Below are 19,216 nucleotides of genomic sequence, written 5' to 3'. Positions count from 1 at the left end.
GCCAGCCTGGTCTCCAGAGTGAGTGCCAGGATAGGCTCCAAAGCTACACAGAGAAACCCTGTCTTGAAAAACCAAAAAGAGAGAGAGAGAGAGAGAGAGAGAGAGAGAGAGAGAGAGAGAGAGAGAGAGAGAGAGAGAGAGAGAGAACAGTGCTATGGTGCAAAGGCTCTGCATTTGTAGTTAAGATACATGCATACTTGTTCTTGCTTTGGTACTAAACTGACTGCATGATTCTAATGTTTGTAACTTAATTTATCAGAATCTGCTTCTTAATTACCGAAGTGAAAGTGCTAGATATGATTTCTTAAAGTTGTGACAGTAGAGAGATCCACCACTGGAAAGATTTTGAGGAACTGGAATACTATTTCATATCCAAATCTTTGGGAACATGTACATACTATTTCCAGCCAAGGCTTCACCATCCCCCAAAACAACAAACATATGTATACAGAAGTAGTGAGGTTTGGTGATGCACATCTTTAACCCTGGCCCTTGGGAGGCAGAGGCAGGCAGGTTTCTGAGTTAGAGGCCAGACTAGTCTACAGATCAAGTTCCAGGATAGCCAAGGCTACACAGAGAAACCTTGTCCCAGAAAAAAATCTTATAAAGTGTCACACTCATAATCCTACATTTTCTTTCTCATAAGCCAGAGCAATATTGCTATTCCATTGTGTCTGCATGAAATACAATGCCTTCAAGCATATTTTTCATGCTGACTTAGGTATTAAATGTACTTCTTATCAGACTGATGGAAATAGCTCTCCTCAGGAAAAAAAAAGTCTCACATTCTGAAGCAACATTATACTTACTAAAATAATTAGATTATGCAAATAAAAGATGCTTTTTAGGCCATCTTCTTTGACTGAGCATTGTAGGAAAATATTTTTCAGTATTATTTTAAAACAATAACCTATTTATGGAAACTACAGCTTGGTCTTTACATTACCGGTCTACTTATAATTCAAAATTGCTTGTTATAACTAATCAGGTTGTCATAAACTTATTCAAGGGTTCAGGTATATAAAAACTAACTTGAACCTGTAGAACAGAGTTCATAAGCCCAGAATGTCTAAAGATATGAGAGAAAAATGTTACTAAAGGCTTTAATGTCTCAAACCTGGTTCCTAAGTACATGATGGGTATGATGACTACCCAAGACTTTGAAAATTATCATTTTAGTGCAGGAGGCATACAATAAAATACCAGAAAACAGGTAAATTTCCTGGACTAAGTCTAGAGAATATGCCAGGATCTGATTTGTATAACAGAGGAGACAAAAGAGGTAATTGATATCTATAAAGTCAGTATTTTTTGAAAGCAAAATAAGCATGGTTCATCAGTAGTGACATTATTTCAATAAGGTTTTATAAAAGCTAAATTTTAGGTCATATATGCAGATGTCTTTTGTCTAATGATTTTATTCTGCATAAAGAAAATGAGATACAGAGAATTTGTCTAATAATGTCTCCCACAAAGGAAGGTAAGTAGCTGCTGACTTTCCTTTGAAGGAGTTTTAAAATGCGTAACCTCTTAAATTTTTTTTTCTCATAAAAGGGCAGATGATAACACCACTAACAATTCTGACAAATTTCTAGCAATTACACCAAATGATTTAAAGTTACAGTATGTCAGCGATGACATTTCAAACTAGGGACAATGGCTTGCCTAAAGAAATCAAATATAAAAATTCAATGGTTTAATTTAGCATAATTAAATGCACAATGGTGTGGAGTCATCAAAACAGGACTATTCTATGGTGGCTATTTCTCTTGTAACTAATGTCTCAATTATATCAACAAGGTACATAAGTAGTCTAAGCACTTACACTAACTAACAAAACTTCTTTTTGGATTTACGGGTCTTGTCTATACTGATTATTTTTCTATCACAAATGGAAGAACTATTTATCATTACTTAAGGGGGCAAAAGGCAGCCATATCCATATATATATATATATATATATATTATATATATATATGTAATTAAATACATATATATGTAATCCATATATATGTAATTAAATCTGAGCTACAGTTATGAACACACAGATTTATGATACAGTGATTATTTTACTATCCATCAACATAGATAGTATAATATGTATTCTATTTGAGAGCTGCAGTCTAGACTCTAATAGTGGATAATTGTCCAAGTAAAACACCTAATATATTTAATCAAAATGTCACATTCCATAGCTGCCACAAAAACATTCAGCTATACTTCTTTCTAACCTACTAATAGAGCCCAAAACAAATCCGGGAAGTGGAATTTCAGTAACGAATATGTTCTTGGTTTTTTTAGAATATGGATTTCAGGGATGACTTCAGGGGTAAAATTAGTTCTTAAAATGTTAATTTGCTCTAGAAATGAAAACATAGAATTTCAGCTTGAACATAGTATTCTTAAGGTCAGTACACTGAGCTTACAAGGCCTTATGTGCAGCTGCTGACTTGAGTATTGCTGGTCACTTTCAACTAACTAGAGGGTTTAGAAAGATACCACTGCTAGAATTTTCTCACATGTCTCAGAAGAATTTTTCCCATAAGACATTGTGATACTATCTAAAAGGGTAAAAAAAAAAAAACAAAGAGATTTAAGGGGCTTTACAGAATAGGACACATAACATCTAAAAGGGTAAAAAAAAAAAACAGAGATTCAAGGGGTTTTACAGAATAGGACACATAACAAGTATATATCAAAAGGTTAATTTTTATTTTATGCATATAAGTATTCTTGCTTGCATGTAGATCTGTGTACCACATGTATGCCTGGTACCCAAAGATGCCAGAAGAGGATGCCAGGTCCCCTGGATCTAGAGTTACTGGTTATGAGCCACCATGTAGTGCTGGGAATCCAATCCAGGTCCTCTGGAAGACCATACAATGCTCTCAACTGCTAAGCCACCTCTCTAGTTGGAATATGTGCCTTTTTACTGTTAAAAGTCTACATGTATCAAAGTATGGTCTAAGACCTTTAGTAGATAGTGTGGATACCTATATCTTATAAGCCTTTTACAAGTGAATACTACAAATATTTACTAAGAAACAACCTAATAATCATTAAAGCCAAACTGATCAGCAGAATTGTGGATATCTTTTTCTCTTTGCACACTGAAACAATTCAGTAGGTGACTTATTGTTCATAAATCACAGGATCTAAAATGTGAAAAGAATTTTTTGAGATTCTTTTAAGCAAGTGCTGTTACCCTAAAGTTAACTAGCCAAGGAATCCACTTCAAATGAAAGCTATAGGAAGAAATATAGACAGAAAAAAAAAAACTAAAGTGGGGTTAATCTGTCTGAAGCCCTTATTTTCTCCCTTCCCTCAGGGGCACCTTCAGAAATCTTAATGTTTCACTGAGTACAATAGCAACCACTGATCCATCTCAATCCTTTTATTTAACTCACTAGGAAATGGAAATGTACAGCCTAAGTGACTAAACCAAAAACACAGGGTCAGAACTTGCCTTGGTCTCTAGAACTATCTGCTGCTCTCTCTTTGACTCATAAGAAACATAATCACATCATGAGATGAAAGACAAACCACAGGCTGGGTAAAAAGTTTACAAATTATAAAGTGATAAAAGACCATTACACAAAGCAAAAGCAGGAGGACTGCAAGTTCAAGTCTTGAGTCAAACTTTTGGCTACATTCTCAGACCTTGAGTCAAAAATTCCAAAAGAAAAATATCATTTCATTAAATGGATAAACAACTCTTAAAACTCAAGAATAAAATACCAAACAGATGGATTAACAAATGTGCCAAAGACCTTAACAAATACCTCACCAAACACAAGTATGCAGCTATCAAATGAATCTATAAAACAATACTCTATAGCAGTGGTTCTCGAACTTCCTAATGTTGCAGCCCTTAATAGAGTTCCTCATGTGTGTTCACCTCCAAGCATAAAATTATTTTTGTTGTTATTTCATAACTGTAATTTTGTTAGTTATAAATCATAATATAAATATCTGATATGGAGGATATCTGATATGCTCCAGGATCATGTCTTCCTGCATGCTGCCTTGCGCCCTACCATGATGATAAGGGACTAAACCTCTGAAGTGCAAGCAAGCCACCAAAATGAAATGTTTTCCTTTATAAGAGTTGCCATAGTTATGGTATTTCTTCACAGCAATAGAAATCCTAACTAAGACAGTCACAAAACAAAATGAATAGATATAAACATGAGAGAGATTTATAGGGATAATGGGAGTTAACAGAGGTGGTGAGGAGGTAAGAGGTTAGAGTGGTCACTATACATTGTGTACATGTGCAAAATTGTCTAAAAACTATTTTAAATAATAAAAAGTAATTTAAAAGTCAACTTATGACTTATATTCTCAAATCTACATGAAAGGTAAAAAGAGACTACAATTAATGACAAAAGCTTTCTTTAGTGAGTTTTAAGTAACATGTCCATTAAACAGCCCATTTTTTTTTCTAGTGGAAAACACTTGCCAGGAATAAATAATGGTAGCTGCCAGCCCCAAGTAGATTTGCATTACTGTTATAAAATTAGGAAGATAAGTGCTTACAATAAAGGAGTGACATCATTTAAACTGCAGCAACACAAATGTCACCATAATAAAGAGACTCTCAGACCTAATAGAGGCAAGAAAATGAAATAATTAATTGACTTTAAATAAACGCCCTTACTTGAACTATACAAACCAGGGAGCTTCCAAATAAAATTAGGTCATTTCAATTTGAAGATTCATTCCTTGTTTGAAAATATGGACCTTTATGCAAAAGTTGACATTCAGAATTGCAAAGAATTGAGATGCACTGTGTCCATTGTAAGCCATTTTTCCTTAGACTGCTATTTAACACTTCCATCCTGCTCTTATGACCCCCCAGGGCCAGCTCCTCTACATGTCTCAGGCATTGATGGGCAGGAGGTGGGGGTAGGTATCTCTCCTCTGCCCGTGCAGCTCTCCCAGATTTACAACTTCCAGGCTGGCTCACCTCCACCAACAAGGTTGGCTCTATTGTGTTACCTAGGTGAGGTGCAGGGCCTGTTCTCCCAAGTGTTACAGATGGTGGGGCTCAAGGACAGCTCTCCTGCACTTATGACCACAGGGTCAGATCTCTCACCTGCCTCAGATGTTGAAGAGTGTGTGTGTGTGTGTGTGTGTGTGTGTGTGTGTGTGTTGGGGGGGACTCACCCTGTCCATGTCACCACAAGGCAGATGGGTAATGGAGACAGCTCTCCCATGCTCACAATTTTGGGGCTCGCTTACCCACATCTACACTAACTGTGCTGCCCTGGTGAGAGGGCACTTCTGTTATTAAGGTAAGGACAGGGAAATTAGCCATGAATAACAAACAGATACAACAAATTACTGCAAAAACACTTATAGATGCAATGAGTTCTGGCAAAGAAAAATTCATATGAATAGATATATTTTTAAAAATCAGAATGTAAATTATAATAAAAATCAGAGTAAAAAGCAACTTGTTTTATGGATAAAGACATTATTAAGAACACTGTTTTTAAAAAAATCATTTTGTTAGAAATGTACTAATTATTTGGGGGAAGAATGGTAAAAATAAAGTTTAAGTTTCACCTGAAAATGTAAAGTTTTCCCATTCTCTCTTTTTTTTGTGAAAATGCTAATTTTATGCCAGAAGTTTACATATAGTCATATATTGTTCCTTTTTGAACCAGCATCTCACCATTTCATGTCATAAAATTCTGGGTTATATGACACATTATATTCTTTGTTTCAAGAAAAGACACAAAGATAAAAGTTCTTTAGTCAAAAGGATAATTTTCACATAGGATAGGTAAACACTGCTGAGCCTTTTCTTTTAGGAGCTTTCCCTTGTGGAATATTCAGAACAAGGCTTGTGAAGTGAAATGTCTTGACATCTGTTAAGATCCTTGACAAACTGTGCTGCTGGCCTTTGAATTACTGCAAGCACAAGTCATTGTTGATTACAGGATTTTTATTTGTGGCACTTTGCTATCTGAAACACTTGTGTGATTTAGTTGTCACCAAAAATGGTAGGTGATAGTGAGCTGTTTGACTTTGACTACATCTCTATTCCCCTATGATATTAGAACATCACTACAGATTTGAAAAAATAATAAATCCCCCATACAATTCTCAGCAACAGATGGTTCTTATGATGTAATCAGCATCACATATTACTAATAATCAGAATATTCAGAGTTTATCAGAAGAAATGAAAACTTACGATGAAATAAGATCTAGTTCTGCATTTTGACTCACTAATATATACAAATGGTTATAGGCTATTCACTATAGATGATATTTTCTAAGTCAGTTTCATTTATACATAAATATATAAATGGAAATTATTATCCTTATTTTATAATAAGGGTTTTCTTACAACACAAGATAAATGTCGAGGAAACATCTGTGAATTACAAAGTACTGCAAATACTTTTTAATATAAAAACAACCACAAATTCTTGAGTCCTAAATAGTAAGTCCTGATTAAATACTTCATAAAATGTTAAAACAGAGTAAAAGCAATTTCAAAACTACACACTGTAAACACTGATTATAGTCAAACAAGAAATTAAATATACACGTCTTTTCTTTACCTGCCCTCCCATTTTATTGTGATGAGGTCTCGTGAATTACAGGCTGGTTTCAGACTTGCTATATATTAAAGTTTAACCCACAATACCTGGTCTCATTGCCTTCCTTTCCCAAGTGCTAGAAGTACTGATATGTACTAACTGTTCATGCAGTTCTAGGAACTAAATCCAGGGCTTCGTATATGCTAAGTAAGCACTCTAACAACTGAACTCTTGGTGTCTTCAGGCAGCATTATAATGCAGGAACCGGCTTCCTACACATGACATATTGTTATTTTGTGAGAATGTTTACCAAATACAGTAAAAATTTCATTATACAGCACCAAAAAACGAAAACACCTGGTGACTTTCTCCTTTTTCCACTAAAAGTGTCAGCAATTAATCAATATAATCAAGCAAACCTAAGCAAAGTTTCAAGAATAAAGAATGGTGTCTCTTTGACATTTACCAGACTGCTTTCAAAGCAGGAATTACAAGTTTCCCGTGTTTGTAAAAACGGGAAGAGTTTTCAATCTCTAGGTTGGAAATATGCCCATCTTTGCAGACTATATTACTATATCATGTTTTATTACTTGCCTGGGCATTGAATTATTATTTGTTTCAGCATCTTTCAAAGGAGGCCCCTAACAATCCCTTTGTTAGCAATTGCTGATCAGTCTGAAAATAAAAGAAGAAACAAGAGAGAATATGTTCCTTGACTTAGTGCACCCCTTTTTCATATGGTGACACTGGAGGCCAACACCTAGGAGATTCTCTAAACTTGCTTGTAGCTTTGCAGACTGGGTGAGGACCAAGCAATATTTGACACTCTGGAAGTTTCCACTCACAGCTGAATTTAGAATACATCAAGTATGGATTAATCCTAGGACTATGCCTTAATGCAGTTAAATTTTTTACTCATTTAAAAAACTGTAAATGGTTGGGGATTGGCACCTTCTGTAAATGTCTGGAAAGAACCAGTATCTCTAAAACCTGACAAATCATGTTCTAAAAGACGCTCTGGAGCATATAGAAGCAACAAGGTACAGAAAGCATTCCTATGGGTGATCTGTGCTGTAGTGGCTGCCTGTAAAGGCACATATTATGGTGGAGCCAGCAACTTAAGGCAGAACTCTCAGTAAACTGCACAACCCCATTCCAAGTTCTGTTGCTTTCAAAAGCATCTGATCAAATAATGTCATTTTGCCCATTAAAAGAACCAATAAAGATACACTCAATTAAGGTAGCAACAAGCTGATATCACTGCTCTATGCTATTATAATGACTGTACAGTTCCATATACTCACATATATTATCATAGTATGCTAACCACATCCTCCTGAAGCTGGAAGTACAGGATACACTAATTCTATCTCAGAGATGAAAAAAATACAATTTAGGGAAACTTTGAGATTTACCTGATGTAGTGGTTATGGAACTTGAATTCAGGCCTTAAAATCTGGATTCATAGTTTCTTAGCATAGTACTCCACACAGCACCTTTCCTTAATACCCTTTATAGCACATTCCTTTTTTTTTTTCTGAGGAAGGAGGTTCCAAGACAATGTTTCTCTGTGAAGCCCCGGCTGTCCTGGAACTCACTTTGTATACCATAATGGCTTCGAATTCAGAGATCCTTCTGCCTTGCTCTGCCTCCCAAGTGCTGGAATTAAAGGTGTATGCCACCACTGCCTAGCTTAGTATGTTGATTTTATGATTTATATGGACTAGAATTATTTATGAAGTCATTGTTATGGATGGTCCTTATTAGTAATGAAATGGTCCCAAATTTCCCTTTTGTACACTGACCCTAATAACTTCATGAAAAAGCAAAAATAAGCACAAAGTATTCATGTAATGGTTCTTAGTATTGAATTTTTCACTTTAAAAGAAACTAAAAACACCAGCTAGGCTGCATAAAAGGAACTTTTTTATTTGTGTTATTTTCTTTAAAAATTTTCTAAATATTTAGTAATTTATTTTATGTATGTATATATTTGTGTGCCTGAATAAATTTGTGAGTTCAACACACACACACACACACACACACACACACACATACAAACACACATGCCCACAGAGGCCACAGGGTGTTGGAAAACCTGAAACTGGATTTAGAGTCAGTTGTGAGGTTCCTGGTGTTGGTACAGGGAAACAAAACCAGGTCCTTGAAGGAGCAGTAAGTAAATTAAGAACTCTTAATTATTGAGCCAGTCCATTTGTGTTACTATAAACAAAACCTAGATACCATCAAAGCATATGGGTAATTTGGGAAGATTTATGTAGTATCAAATTTCAATTATTTCTCCCTTACTGGGAAATGTATACACACACACACACACACACACACACACACACACACACACACACACACACACACCCACCCACCCATCAAAACCAAATAAATATCAGAAGATACAAAGGAACCAGTGTGTAGCACATAGTATGTTGATCTTTTTCTGCACAGCATTGAATCAGACAAAAATTTTCCATCACCAAGAAAAAACATAATTTAAGTATCTACAAACATACTTCTAGTCTCAATTTCCCTGGTACACTAGATTACTATTAAGAGAATCTAAATCATTTGAAAAGGAAAGAGAAACTTACCCCTCCCCATTTTTTTCTTGTGGCTTCTGGCAGGTCCTGGATGATGATTCTCTGTACAAAACAGAGCACATACACAGTCAGATTCACAGAGGCTGAGTCACTACATCAGATAAGCTCCATTACAGCTGATGTAGTCAGTGTGAGCATTTCATTTCAATGCATTCCAATCTTGCTCCCTGATAAAACTCTTTTCTCGATCACAGATACCTAAACTCAGAGGATAGAAACAGTATTTTAGAAAGCATAGACTGTCTATATCAACTTAACTATGACTTTCTTTATCTGGTATTGGTTTTTGCCCTTTCCAAATAAAACTCACCAAATTGGCCACAAGCTTATCTTTTAGGAGGACAACCTTATCGATAAAAGACGACAGGCAAAAAAGCCAAAGGCTGATAACCAGGCTAGCTTGCCAGCCTGTGCCTTCCCCTCTTTAGCATTCAGTGACAAGTACAATACCCTTTACCATGTAACATTTTCCTGAATGGTGTCAAACAGCAGTGCCCCTAATGAAATTTTCCTTGAGGCAAAGCAGCCCACAATTACTTCCAATAAACATCATGAATCAAGGACCATGGAATCCTGACAACAAAAATGTAAGAGAAACAAAGGAAATATACAAATTACAATTGCAAGGGGAGTAAGGTATACACGGGGAAACAGAAATTCTGTTTTATAGGTGGAAAAAGCATAAACATACAACATATGCAGAAGCCAATGTATATAATTAATGTTTAAATTTCTTACAAGTATAAACTATGAAGTTACTATTTACCAGTCATTTGTCAAGCCCTCAATGTGTTTCGAAGCAGCTGAGTGCAGATGTGTGTGTGTGTGGGGGGGGGGAGCGGGTGAAAAGAGTTCTATCAGTCCATTAAGAAACTTAATTGAAGCTCAGTAGGGGAATCAAGAATAAATGACTGAAACTTGACACCTAGTTGTGTGACACCAGATAAACCATTTTCTATTTCAAATTCTTCACAAAGTATACTCTGTATATTCTGTAGGATGTTAAAAGTATGTGATTCAAAAGCAGAAGCTCTTAAATAAATCTATAAAATGCTGACATAAGCCTATACAAAGAGGGCAATGGAGAGTGAATATGATCAAAATGCATTATATACATATATGAAATCTTCATAATAAAATCCACTATTATATAATTAATATGTGCCAATAAAAAGGTTAACTCTTCAAGCTAAATTAGGGTACAGAATTACCCCCAGAAATCCCTCTCACTGGAATTTCACCTTGAAGTCATCTGTATACGCTGTTGTTAGAAACCAAGAGTTTGAAGACCCAGATGTCTCTTGACCTTTCAAGTGAAATTATTCTGGGAAGGCATTAGGAAAAAGCCAAGGCAGTAATGGGTAATCCATCCATGTACAAATGATGACCTGAAAAATTTAAGTGGGGTGCTAGTAGTGCGGCTCAATTTGGATTTTAAGGGGATATCATTGGCAACTGTGGGGAAAGCAGAAGTAAGGGGTGAGGATAGCTTCACTGGAGACAGTAATATCAAAGATGCTTAAAAAATCTGGCAGGACTTCTTAATTTTGTTTTTTTTAAATTTCTCCTTGTTCTTCTTTAATATTTAATCAATTACTTTAGAAAGAATCAAGCCTATTTCTGTCGTTAGTGGGAACCACAAAGAAAAGGACTATGAGGCATGGGCCAGGCTTTTCAAAGAGCAGCTGCCTCTCCAGAGGTCAGAATGGTAGGGGTAAGAGATATCATCTGGGATTGCCTTCTTCATGGAGAAGACGAAACCAAGGAAGCAAAAGTCAATATCTAAGTTATACCTCACCTAGACATATAAAGATCAGAATCTTCTTTAGCCTACTATACACATCACCCCAAGCCAAGCTGTGTATTGCAGGTTGTCTCTTGATGGTGCTTCTGTGTCAAGGTTCAATGTGTTTCTTCAACTCTGACCCTTGCTTCCATAGTCTCCTTTCTGAGACTTTTTGTTTTGTTTTGTTTTTCGAGGCAGGATTTTTCTATGTGCTTTGGAGTCTGCCCTGTAACTTGCTCTGTAGAACAGGCTGGCCTCGAACTAACAGTGATCCATCTGCCTCCGCCTCCCGAGTGCTGGGATTAAAGGCATGAACCACCAACGCCCAGCTCCTAGTCTCCTTTCATCTGAGGGGTGTGTGTGTGTGTGTGTGTGTGTGTGTGTGTGTGTGTGTGTATGTATGTATGTATGTATGTATGTATGTATGTTTGTGTGAAGCAACTAAAGGTTTATACTTCTCTAAAAATGAGTTCTCAACATTGTTTCTCAGTCAGGTCCCAATTCTTCCATTTATTTACCTAGCCAACACTAAATAATAGTTGTAAACCTGTGGGTTAAGACCCCTTTGGCAAATCTCTTGTTCCAAAAACATTTACATTACAATTCATAACAGTAGCAAAGTTAGGGTTATGAAGGAGCAATGAAAATAATTTTATGGTTGGGGGTCACCACAACATGAAGAACTATATTAAAGGGTCACAGTATTAGGAAAGTTGAGAACCACTGCTCTATAACTAGATGCTGCCTTCCTGAAAAGTAATATATTAACCATCAGTGGTGGCACACACCTTTAATCCTAGCACTCAGGAGGCAGAGGCTGGTACATCACTGTGAGTTTGAGGCCAGTATGGTCTACATAGCCAGAGATACATGTGAGACCCTATCTCTCTATAACGAATCCTGTCAAAACAGCCTTTAGTTGTCCCTTAAATATGATTTGAGCAGATACATGTCTAAGTCTCAGATAATTTTCTCTGTATTATCTAATTTACAAAAATTCCACTCACTCCTCAACATAAGTAGTGACACCTTCCCTCATTATCTAATCAAGGTGTTTTTTTTCTTTTAAATCATACTATGGAGTTTAGGCCCAATTACATACAGATATGCATACTTTATAGTACCTATCAGACTAATTCTCACAAAGTAATTAATTTTTCTTCTATATATGTGTGGAGTCTGTGCAGGGTAAAAGATTATTCATACTAAAAGATATAATGGCCTACATGAACAGATTTAGGGTATGCTCTCCTAACAAATATGTTCAAGAGAGAACATTTGCCTTAGTTTCTTTTAGTTTACATTAATGCCTGAAAAGTCTAGTAAACCTATATGCCATATGTGTATGGGTGATTTGCCTGTATGTATGTGTACCAGGTGCATGTCTGGTGCTCAAGGAGACCAGAAGAGGACATTAGATCCCTTAGAGTTGGCATTTCAGATGGTTGTGAGGCATCATATTGGGGCTGAGCTATCTTTCCACTGCCCACTGTTGACTTCTGCAAATTCATCTATTTATACTTAGTTAATAGTCTTTCAATTACCTTACATTTTTACTTCAGCCTTTGTTCACTTTAGACTTGTCTTTGAGTTAGTATGATTTCATTGCTTTTGGGAGGATTAGTACAATTTAGAAATGACAACTTGACATGAATGTCATATCCCAGAAAGTACTTTGGTAAATCTCCAGACCAGACCAATCTTATGTCAATAATCTGGGAAGTATTATTATTTTAATTCACCAAATACCAAACATAATTTTAAAATCGTCAGCACTTTGAATATAAATTAAATAATTAGTTCATAACAAATTATCAGGCTTGTAGGGGAGGAGGGGAGGGAGAGGGAACTGGGATTGACATGTAAAACAATCTTGTTTCTAATTCAAATAAAATAAAATAAACAAGTTATCAGGCAAATTGTTAGGCTCTTTATAGTCTTAGTGAGTTAAGTTGTCCTAAATTTGGTAAAATAATTATAATTATATAGCTTATCTCATATTTTATCTCATTATATATACAACCATGTCATTATATACATATATATTTATATATAACTGTTATTATATATACATAAATATAGCACTATGTTGCATTTTCTGCTAACTTTTCCACCTCTGAATTTTTTTGTTTTTTAAACTGTCTATGTTTCACATATAGAGCACAATGCTATGAAATATATTTCTTGATAGATATATGCATAAAGTAGTGACTACAGGAAAGCACAGCCTTTAAATAATGACAGGGCCACTTTTGTCAAAGGCTGGGGTATCTGGCCAGTGGGGAAGGGAAACTAAGGGGCTTGGATACGACTCTACTCCAATTTCATATAGTTTTCCAGCCACCCAGGTGGCCTTCCCAACCCCATGATGACCAACAGAAAGGTCAGCTTGGAAGGGTGAAGGAGGAATCTAAGTGCCACCTTCCAAGGCTGTCAAGCCAAAGCCACTCCTGTCAAGGTAGCATCAGGAAGTATTCTGCAAATACCTAAAAGAAAGGATAAGCTCAAAACTGATGATTTTAGCTACTCATGGTATATTAATCAAGGGATTAACTGTAGCAGGATAGTCAACATGATCTTCCAGCATAGTATGTTGCTCAGAAATAAGTCAGACAAAACAAAACAAAAACAAAAAACAAAAAAAAACGGTGCAAACAAAAGGGAAAAGGACAGCAAAAGGCAAACAGGCTTGAATGACTAACCAAGGAACTAAAGAAGATTTACTGCATAAGGAGACACTGAAAACTAGAGTCTAACATCTACAGCAGAAGAGAAAGAAGTCAAGCTCAACTGATCACGTGTCTTATTTCTCAGGATGCCCTGTCTTCCTTTTTCTACAAGCCAGAGGAATGTTCTTATAAACTATTTTGTAAATGTGAGTTTGTTAGGAGCTTTAGAAACATTTTTTAAAGAGGGGGAATCCCATCCCATGCCAATTTTTAAGTGTAAATAATTTTTAAGAGTTGAAGTCATTCACTGGTTGTTTAGTTTTTAGTATAACCAGAAGACAGGAGGATACTGACTCAAAGAAGAGTGTCCCTGTGAGTCCAGAGGGGACTAGTTTCATATTCTTCAGTACAAACCATACTAAACAACAATTCAGAGTCTAGTCATGTATTTCCATCCAGATTATTTTGGATTACTTCTGGTCTCATGCATTCAGTAGAACCATTTACAAACAAACAAACAACAGCAAAAACATTTGTTTGTTCTTGTCCTGTCAGAACTTCATGTTATAGTGGTCAGCTTTCCTAACAATTCTGATAATGCTCTAGAAGAAAGAAAATTTAAGGATATGATGTGTGTGATATAAAACTAAAACATGTAAAAGATTTTAAACATTTGGCAGTTACGTAAGATCTTTAAGAAACAAAAGGGCTGGAGAGCTGGCTTAGCAGTTAAGAGCACTTGTTGCTCTTGCAGAGGACCTGGATTGAATTCTCAACACTCACATTGGGACTTCAGTCCAGAAAAGATGGACTTTCTTTCCACTCCAAATAAACACACAGAGTCTTATATTAATTAGAAACTGTTTGGCCAATGGCTCAGGCTTCTCATTGGCTATTTGTCTCTTAATTATCACCCCTTAATTATTAATCTATGTATTTCTACATGGCCTTATGTTACCAGAGAATGTTCCAGCATGGTACTCCTTCAGCAGCTATATGCCGTCTCTCTGGAAGCTTCTCTTTGCCTTCCTCTCCCTAGAATTCTCCTTGTCTCGTAGTCCTGCCTATAATTTCTGCCTGGCTACAGGGCAATCGGTGTTTTATTCATGAACCAATAAGAGAAACATATGTACAAAAGGACATTCCCACATCATCTACTCTTTTCTGTCTAAATAATAAGGCTTATAACTTTAACATAGTAAAATATATAACAAAAACGCTATCAAGTGAGAACTACAGTTAAAAATATTTAGTCCATTAATATTTGACAAATTTAAAGAAAATATTCTATTATCTAGCCTATCTTTATGAGTCTAAAGTTTTATATGTTACTTATCCTTTATTATAACTAAGGAAAACCATAACCATAACTACTAGTCCTCAACTCCATCAAAGACCATAGAAGGACAATATATAAACTCTAGAATTGACAGAGACATCTCACTGCCTGGACACTCACCCAAAGTTCCTCTGTAACATTGGGGCATCCATCTTCAGCCTAAAGGCCTAGTGTCTGGCAGACTTCTCAGTAAAGAAGGAAATTTGAAACTGTCTCACTGGTATTGACAGTTTCTCCACCATTTTTCTGTGTCCTGAAGAATGTTTGGAAGACTCTTCCATGAAGCAATGACCTCAAAGGACTGTCTCATTGTATTTTGGCAAGTTCAGCAGTCACTTTTCTGTGGGCCCTGCATGTCCACTTTATACAGCAAACAGTCTAACAGTACAGGCAAGAGCAGTTTCTTGCCCAAATGGCTATTTCTGCCATGTTGAAGGCAAACCCCATAATGAGTTTCTTTGATGCCCATCTTCCTCTCTGATGTAATTGGTGTTGCCAGGAGCAGTTGTGTCTCATTGTCATGAAAAACCCTAATAAACCATTTTAAAAGCCATATTCTGTAGGTCTTTGAAAGGTTTAGAAGACTATTTCACTATTATAAGTGACTATACAAAATCTGCATTTATTTATACATTATATTTTTAATTAGCTGTATAAACACAATATTTAAACAACAGAAATATACCTATAACAAAATTGACCTTAAATTGGTATCAATAAATCAAAAGCCATACCAATACAAAGTATTCATTTCTATATCATAATCTCTTTTTCTTTAGAAGGAGATTCACTGTGGTCATTAACCATTTATAATCAACCCCATTTAAATGAAAACAAATATTTATACACAATATTTGGAAATTTGGGCATCGTTCTCTCCAAACTGCTTCCTGCTGTTTGGGGATGCTGTCAGTACCATGGGGATCCTGAAAAAAACCCAGAAAACTGGCAAATACTGACTGTAGTAGTCTAAGGCTGCATTGTTTCAGCTGCTTTGGATGTTGGATCACTTAAGCCACTGCTTTAGGGGATCTTGCTTGATCAAACCATATTAGTCTGGAAGGAATCTACCACTTTTCATCTTCTGTGGAAATAAAAGCAGAACCTCGTTTCCAAAGTAACATGTCCTTAGACTTAAATTGTGAAGTCAAGGCCTTTTTAAGATATATAAATTGGATTAATCCAGCAGCATTTATAATCAAATGTCTGTTAGCAACTGTTGCTCCTTCCTCAGTAGTCAAATAATTTAAAGACAATATAATAAAATATCCAGACTCTCTGTATGTTTTCCATCTTTACCTGGCTTTTTTTATTACTCTATTTCACTTACTTTTATTTTTTATTTTTTCTGTTTTTTTTTTTTGAGACAGGGTTTCTCTGGGTGTTTTTGCCTATCCTGGAATTTACTCTGTAAACCAGGCTAGCCTTGAAATCACAGAGATCTGCCTCCTGAGTGATGTGATTAAAGGCGTATGCCACCACATCCAGCTACTCTATTTCTTTTGTAAGGACTTTCTTTATCCTTTTTCTTTTCTATCCCAAGCCTACATATATTTTTAAACATACTATATACTGCATAGAGGTTTTTCTTTTTCCCTCTGAGTCTGTCTTTACTGTATATCTTTTTCTGACTACCAGTATTTTATCTGCTAAACAGCATGGCTAAGATTAAAGTGGTGGCTGGCCCCATTCTATTCCTTGGCTTTCTGAGTCTAGTTTCATTTCTAGCTTCATGCTTATTACAACAGCTCTGTGGAGTTTCTAGGTCCATGTCACCACCAATAAGCATGCCAACTGTTGCTCCTAAACACCACTTAATTGTTTAGTAGCAGGGCCTCTTAAAAGAGCCACCATGTTTTTGCTGCTAATGCTGAGTCAGGAAGCCTTTCTTAAAGGAGCTGAGCCTCTGCTTGTTTCCAGCAAACAGAGCCCACCCAAGAAAATGCTGCAATGAAGAAGCAGTCCTTGTCTCTGATCTTTTGTGTTTAGAATCCCGTTTTAACCTTTTGCCAGGTTTTACATGGAAATTCTTACCCCATGTCTGGGCACCATTTGAAGATGGAGTTTCTTTCTACCTGTTCTTGCCGCCCTTCAGCCCCAAATAAACACACAGAGGCTATATTAATTAGAAATTCTTTGGCCAATGGCTCAGGCTTCTTACTGGCTAGCTCTCTCTTAATTATTAACCCATAACTATTAATCTATGTATTTCTACGAGGCCTTATCTTACCAGAGAATGTTCCAGCAAAGAGATCTGACACCCTGTTCTGACTGTCATAGGAACCAGGCACACATGTGGTACACATACATACATGCCAGAAAAACACCAACATATACAAAATAAAATGAACACATATATGTATTATATATATATATAATATACATATTTAGTGATATATATATATATATATATATATATATATCACTAAAATAAATAGAAACACAATGGATCACTCTTGGGATTTTTGGTATGTGTTTCAGGAATTTTATATGAGTTGAAATGTCTGTGCATTGATCCTCAACCAATAAGGTCTTAAGTAAAAAAGAAAAAGTAAGTGAATAAATAAATAAATGATGAGTTATACACAATTTGATAGAGTTCTAACTAATGGTGAAAGCAGGCAGCCTTCTTGTGCCGGGTCCAGCTGGTGCTGGCTTTTGCTTGTCCTGGCCTGAGCAGCTCGCTTCGTGCGTTGGCCTCTGACTCACAAGCTCCAGGCCGCCCCTCTATTTCCCTAAAGCCCTTCAAGGGGGTCTCCAGTTTCCTTCTCTCCAGCCAACCCGCTTCAGCCCTGGGAAGATGGTGGACCGCAAGCAACTGGTGCAGAAAGCCTGGCTGGCTACTATGATATGGCCACAGACATGAAGAACTTCCACAGGAGAGCGAGTGACCTCGCACCTATACCCATAGCAACCCAGTGATGTCACATACAATGACACAGAGGCTGCAATGCACCTAAGGGCTGGTAGGGAGTTTTCAGACAGCATTTGTCCAAGATAATGCAGAAATGAGCTGATAAGCCAGGTGCCATTGAAAGCTTCATCTTCTACCACATAGGCCTTGGTCACCAAAATAAAAAAAAATACTTCACTTTAGACACATACAAGGGCAGTGACTTTTAGACAAGCCCATTTACCTTAAACGTCCCTTAATAAAACTTTATAAGGTACTTCCATATTTTTCAATATCCTCATCACTTACTTTAAAAACCCAGCAAGGAGGAAGTGAAGGAATTTCTAAATAAGAATGTCTCTGGTCATAGCGAGGTGGGTGTGCATTTAGTGTTATTTCAATGAGACAGCTTTTCATTAAAGCATTAAAAACTGATAGCTGGCCATCTGCAATAGCTGTTAGGAAATGAGAACCCAGTACAAAGTGATTTCCATCTGAATGAGGGAAGGTTGTACTCTGCTGACCATACTATGGAAGGAAGAACGATTTGTAAGATATAGGCCTTTTAAAAAGTTTTTTTCAAACCTATTTTCTGTGGCCTTTTAAGAAAATCAGCTTACCTCTCACCCCCAGTTTCCACATAATACTTAACTTGAACCAGTGAGGAACATGGTTCCCCAGTGTGGTAACTCAAATCACCTGTGTCTCATGCATGTGTCTCTTGTCTCTTGGTTCAGTCCCTGGCACAGGAAAAACTGAGCAGTCCTCATTTGAGAACTTAGCACAGAGAAAGAAAATTTTAGTCTAACCACCCCAGATGAGCTCTCCTGTAAGCTTTCACTTTTGATGATGAAGGGAATTAAGGTGTAGTTTAAGCATCTAGGGTAATTATTCTGGGAATGCCACAGTTGGAATTCATGCACAGCTATATCTGTAGGTGACTAGGACATCGATAGTTACGGGCAGTATTCTGAACTGGGAGAGGAGATAAACGTGTAATCTTGCATTCGAGCAGAATACCTAGATGGTTCCGACTTGTTAGGTTATGCCAGTCCCCTCCCCCCACACACACATTTTCAGATTATGTCATCTCACTTTCCTTTGGCTGATCACAGTTCAAAATAAAATGTAATAAAGTCTTCAATTTCAAAAAAAAAAAAAACAAATGTGAAAGCATAGTACAGGCTTTGGAATTTAGGCCTGGCTTGCCAATTACTATATGATCTTAGGCAACTCATTTAACCTTTTAAGCCTTTCTTTTACCGTACTGGAATTATCCATAGCAATTCTAACTGCATAGGCCTTGAGGAGAACAGCTGCAATAGTTCTTGGGATCAGTACAATCATGGAGGTGTTA

General features: G+C 36.5%; 1 protein-coding gene across 6 annotated transcripts in view; it reads right to left on the bottom strand.

Annotated features, from left to right (window-relative positions):
• Prrg1 (proline rich and Gla domain 1) overlaps positions 1 to 19,216 on the bottom strand; it is a 116,251-nt gene that overhangs the window by 37,764 nt on the left and 59,271 nt on the right. For 5 of the 6 annotated variants that reach the window (XM_027432631.2, XM_027432632.2, XM_035449904.1 and 2 more), the window contains one exon: positions 9,164 to 9,214. In XM_027432631.2, the coding sequence (XP_027288432.1) occupies positions 9,164 to 9,173 (10 nt within the window). In that variant the 5' untranslated portion in view covers positions 9,174 to 9,214. Of the gene's footprint in view, positions 1 to 9,163; positions 9,215 to 15,086; positions 15,130 to 19,216 lie in introns of those variants that run through there. The other variant, XM_035449902.1, reaches the window with a different exon arrangement.

This window comes from Cricetulus griseus, chromosome X, assembly GCF_003668045.3.
Source record: "Cricetulus griseus strain 17A/GY chromosome X, alternate assembly CriGri-PICRH-1.0, whole genome shotgun sequence".
NCBI classification, from domain to species: domain Eukaryota; kingdom Metazoa; phylum Chordata; class Mammalia; order Rodentia; family Cricetidae; genus Cricetulus; species Cricetulus griseus.
This window is presented reverse-complemented; position numbering and strand designations above follow the sequence as displayed.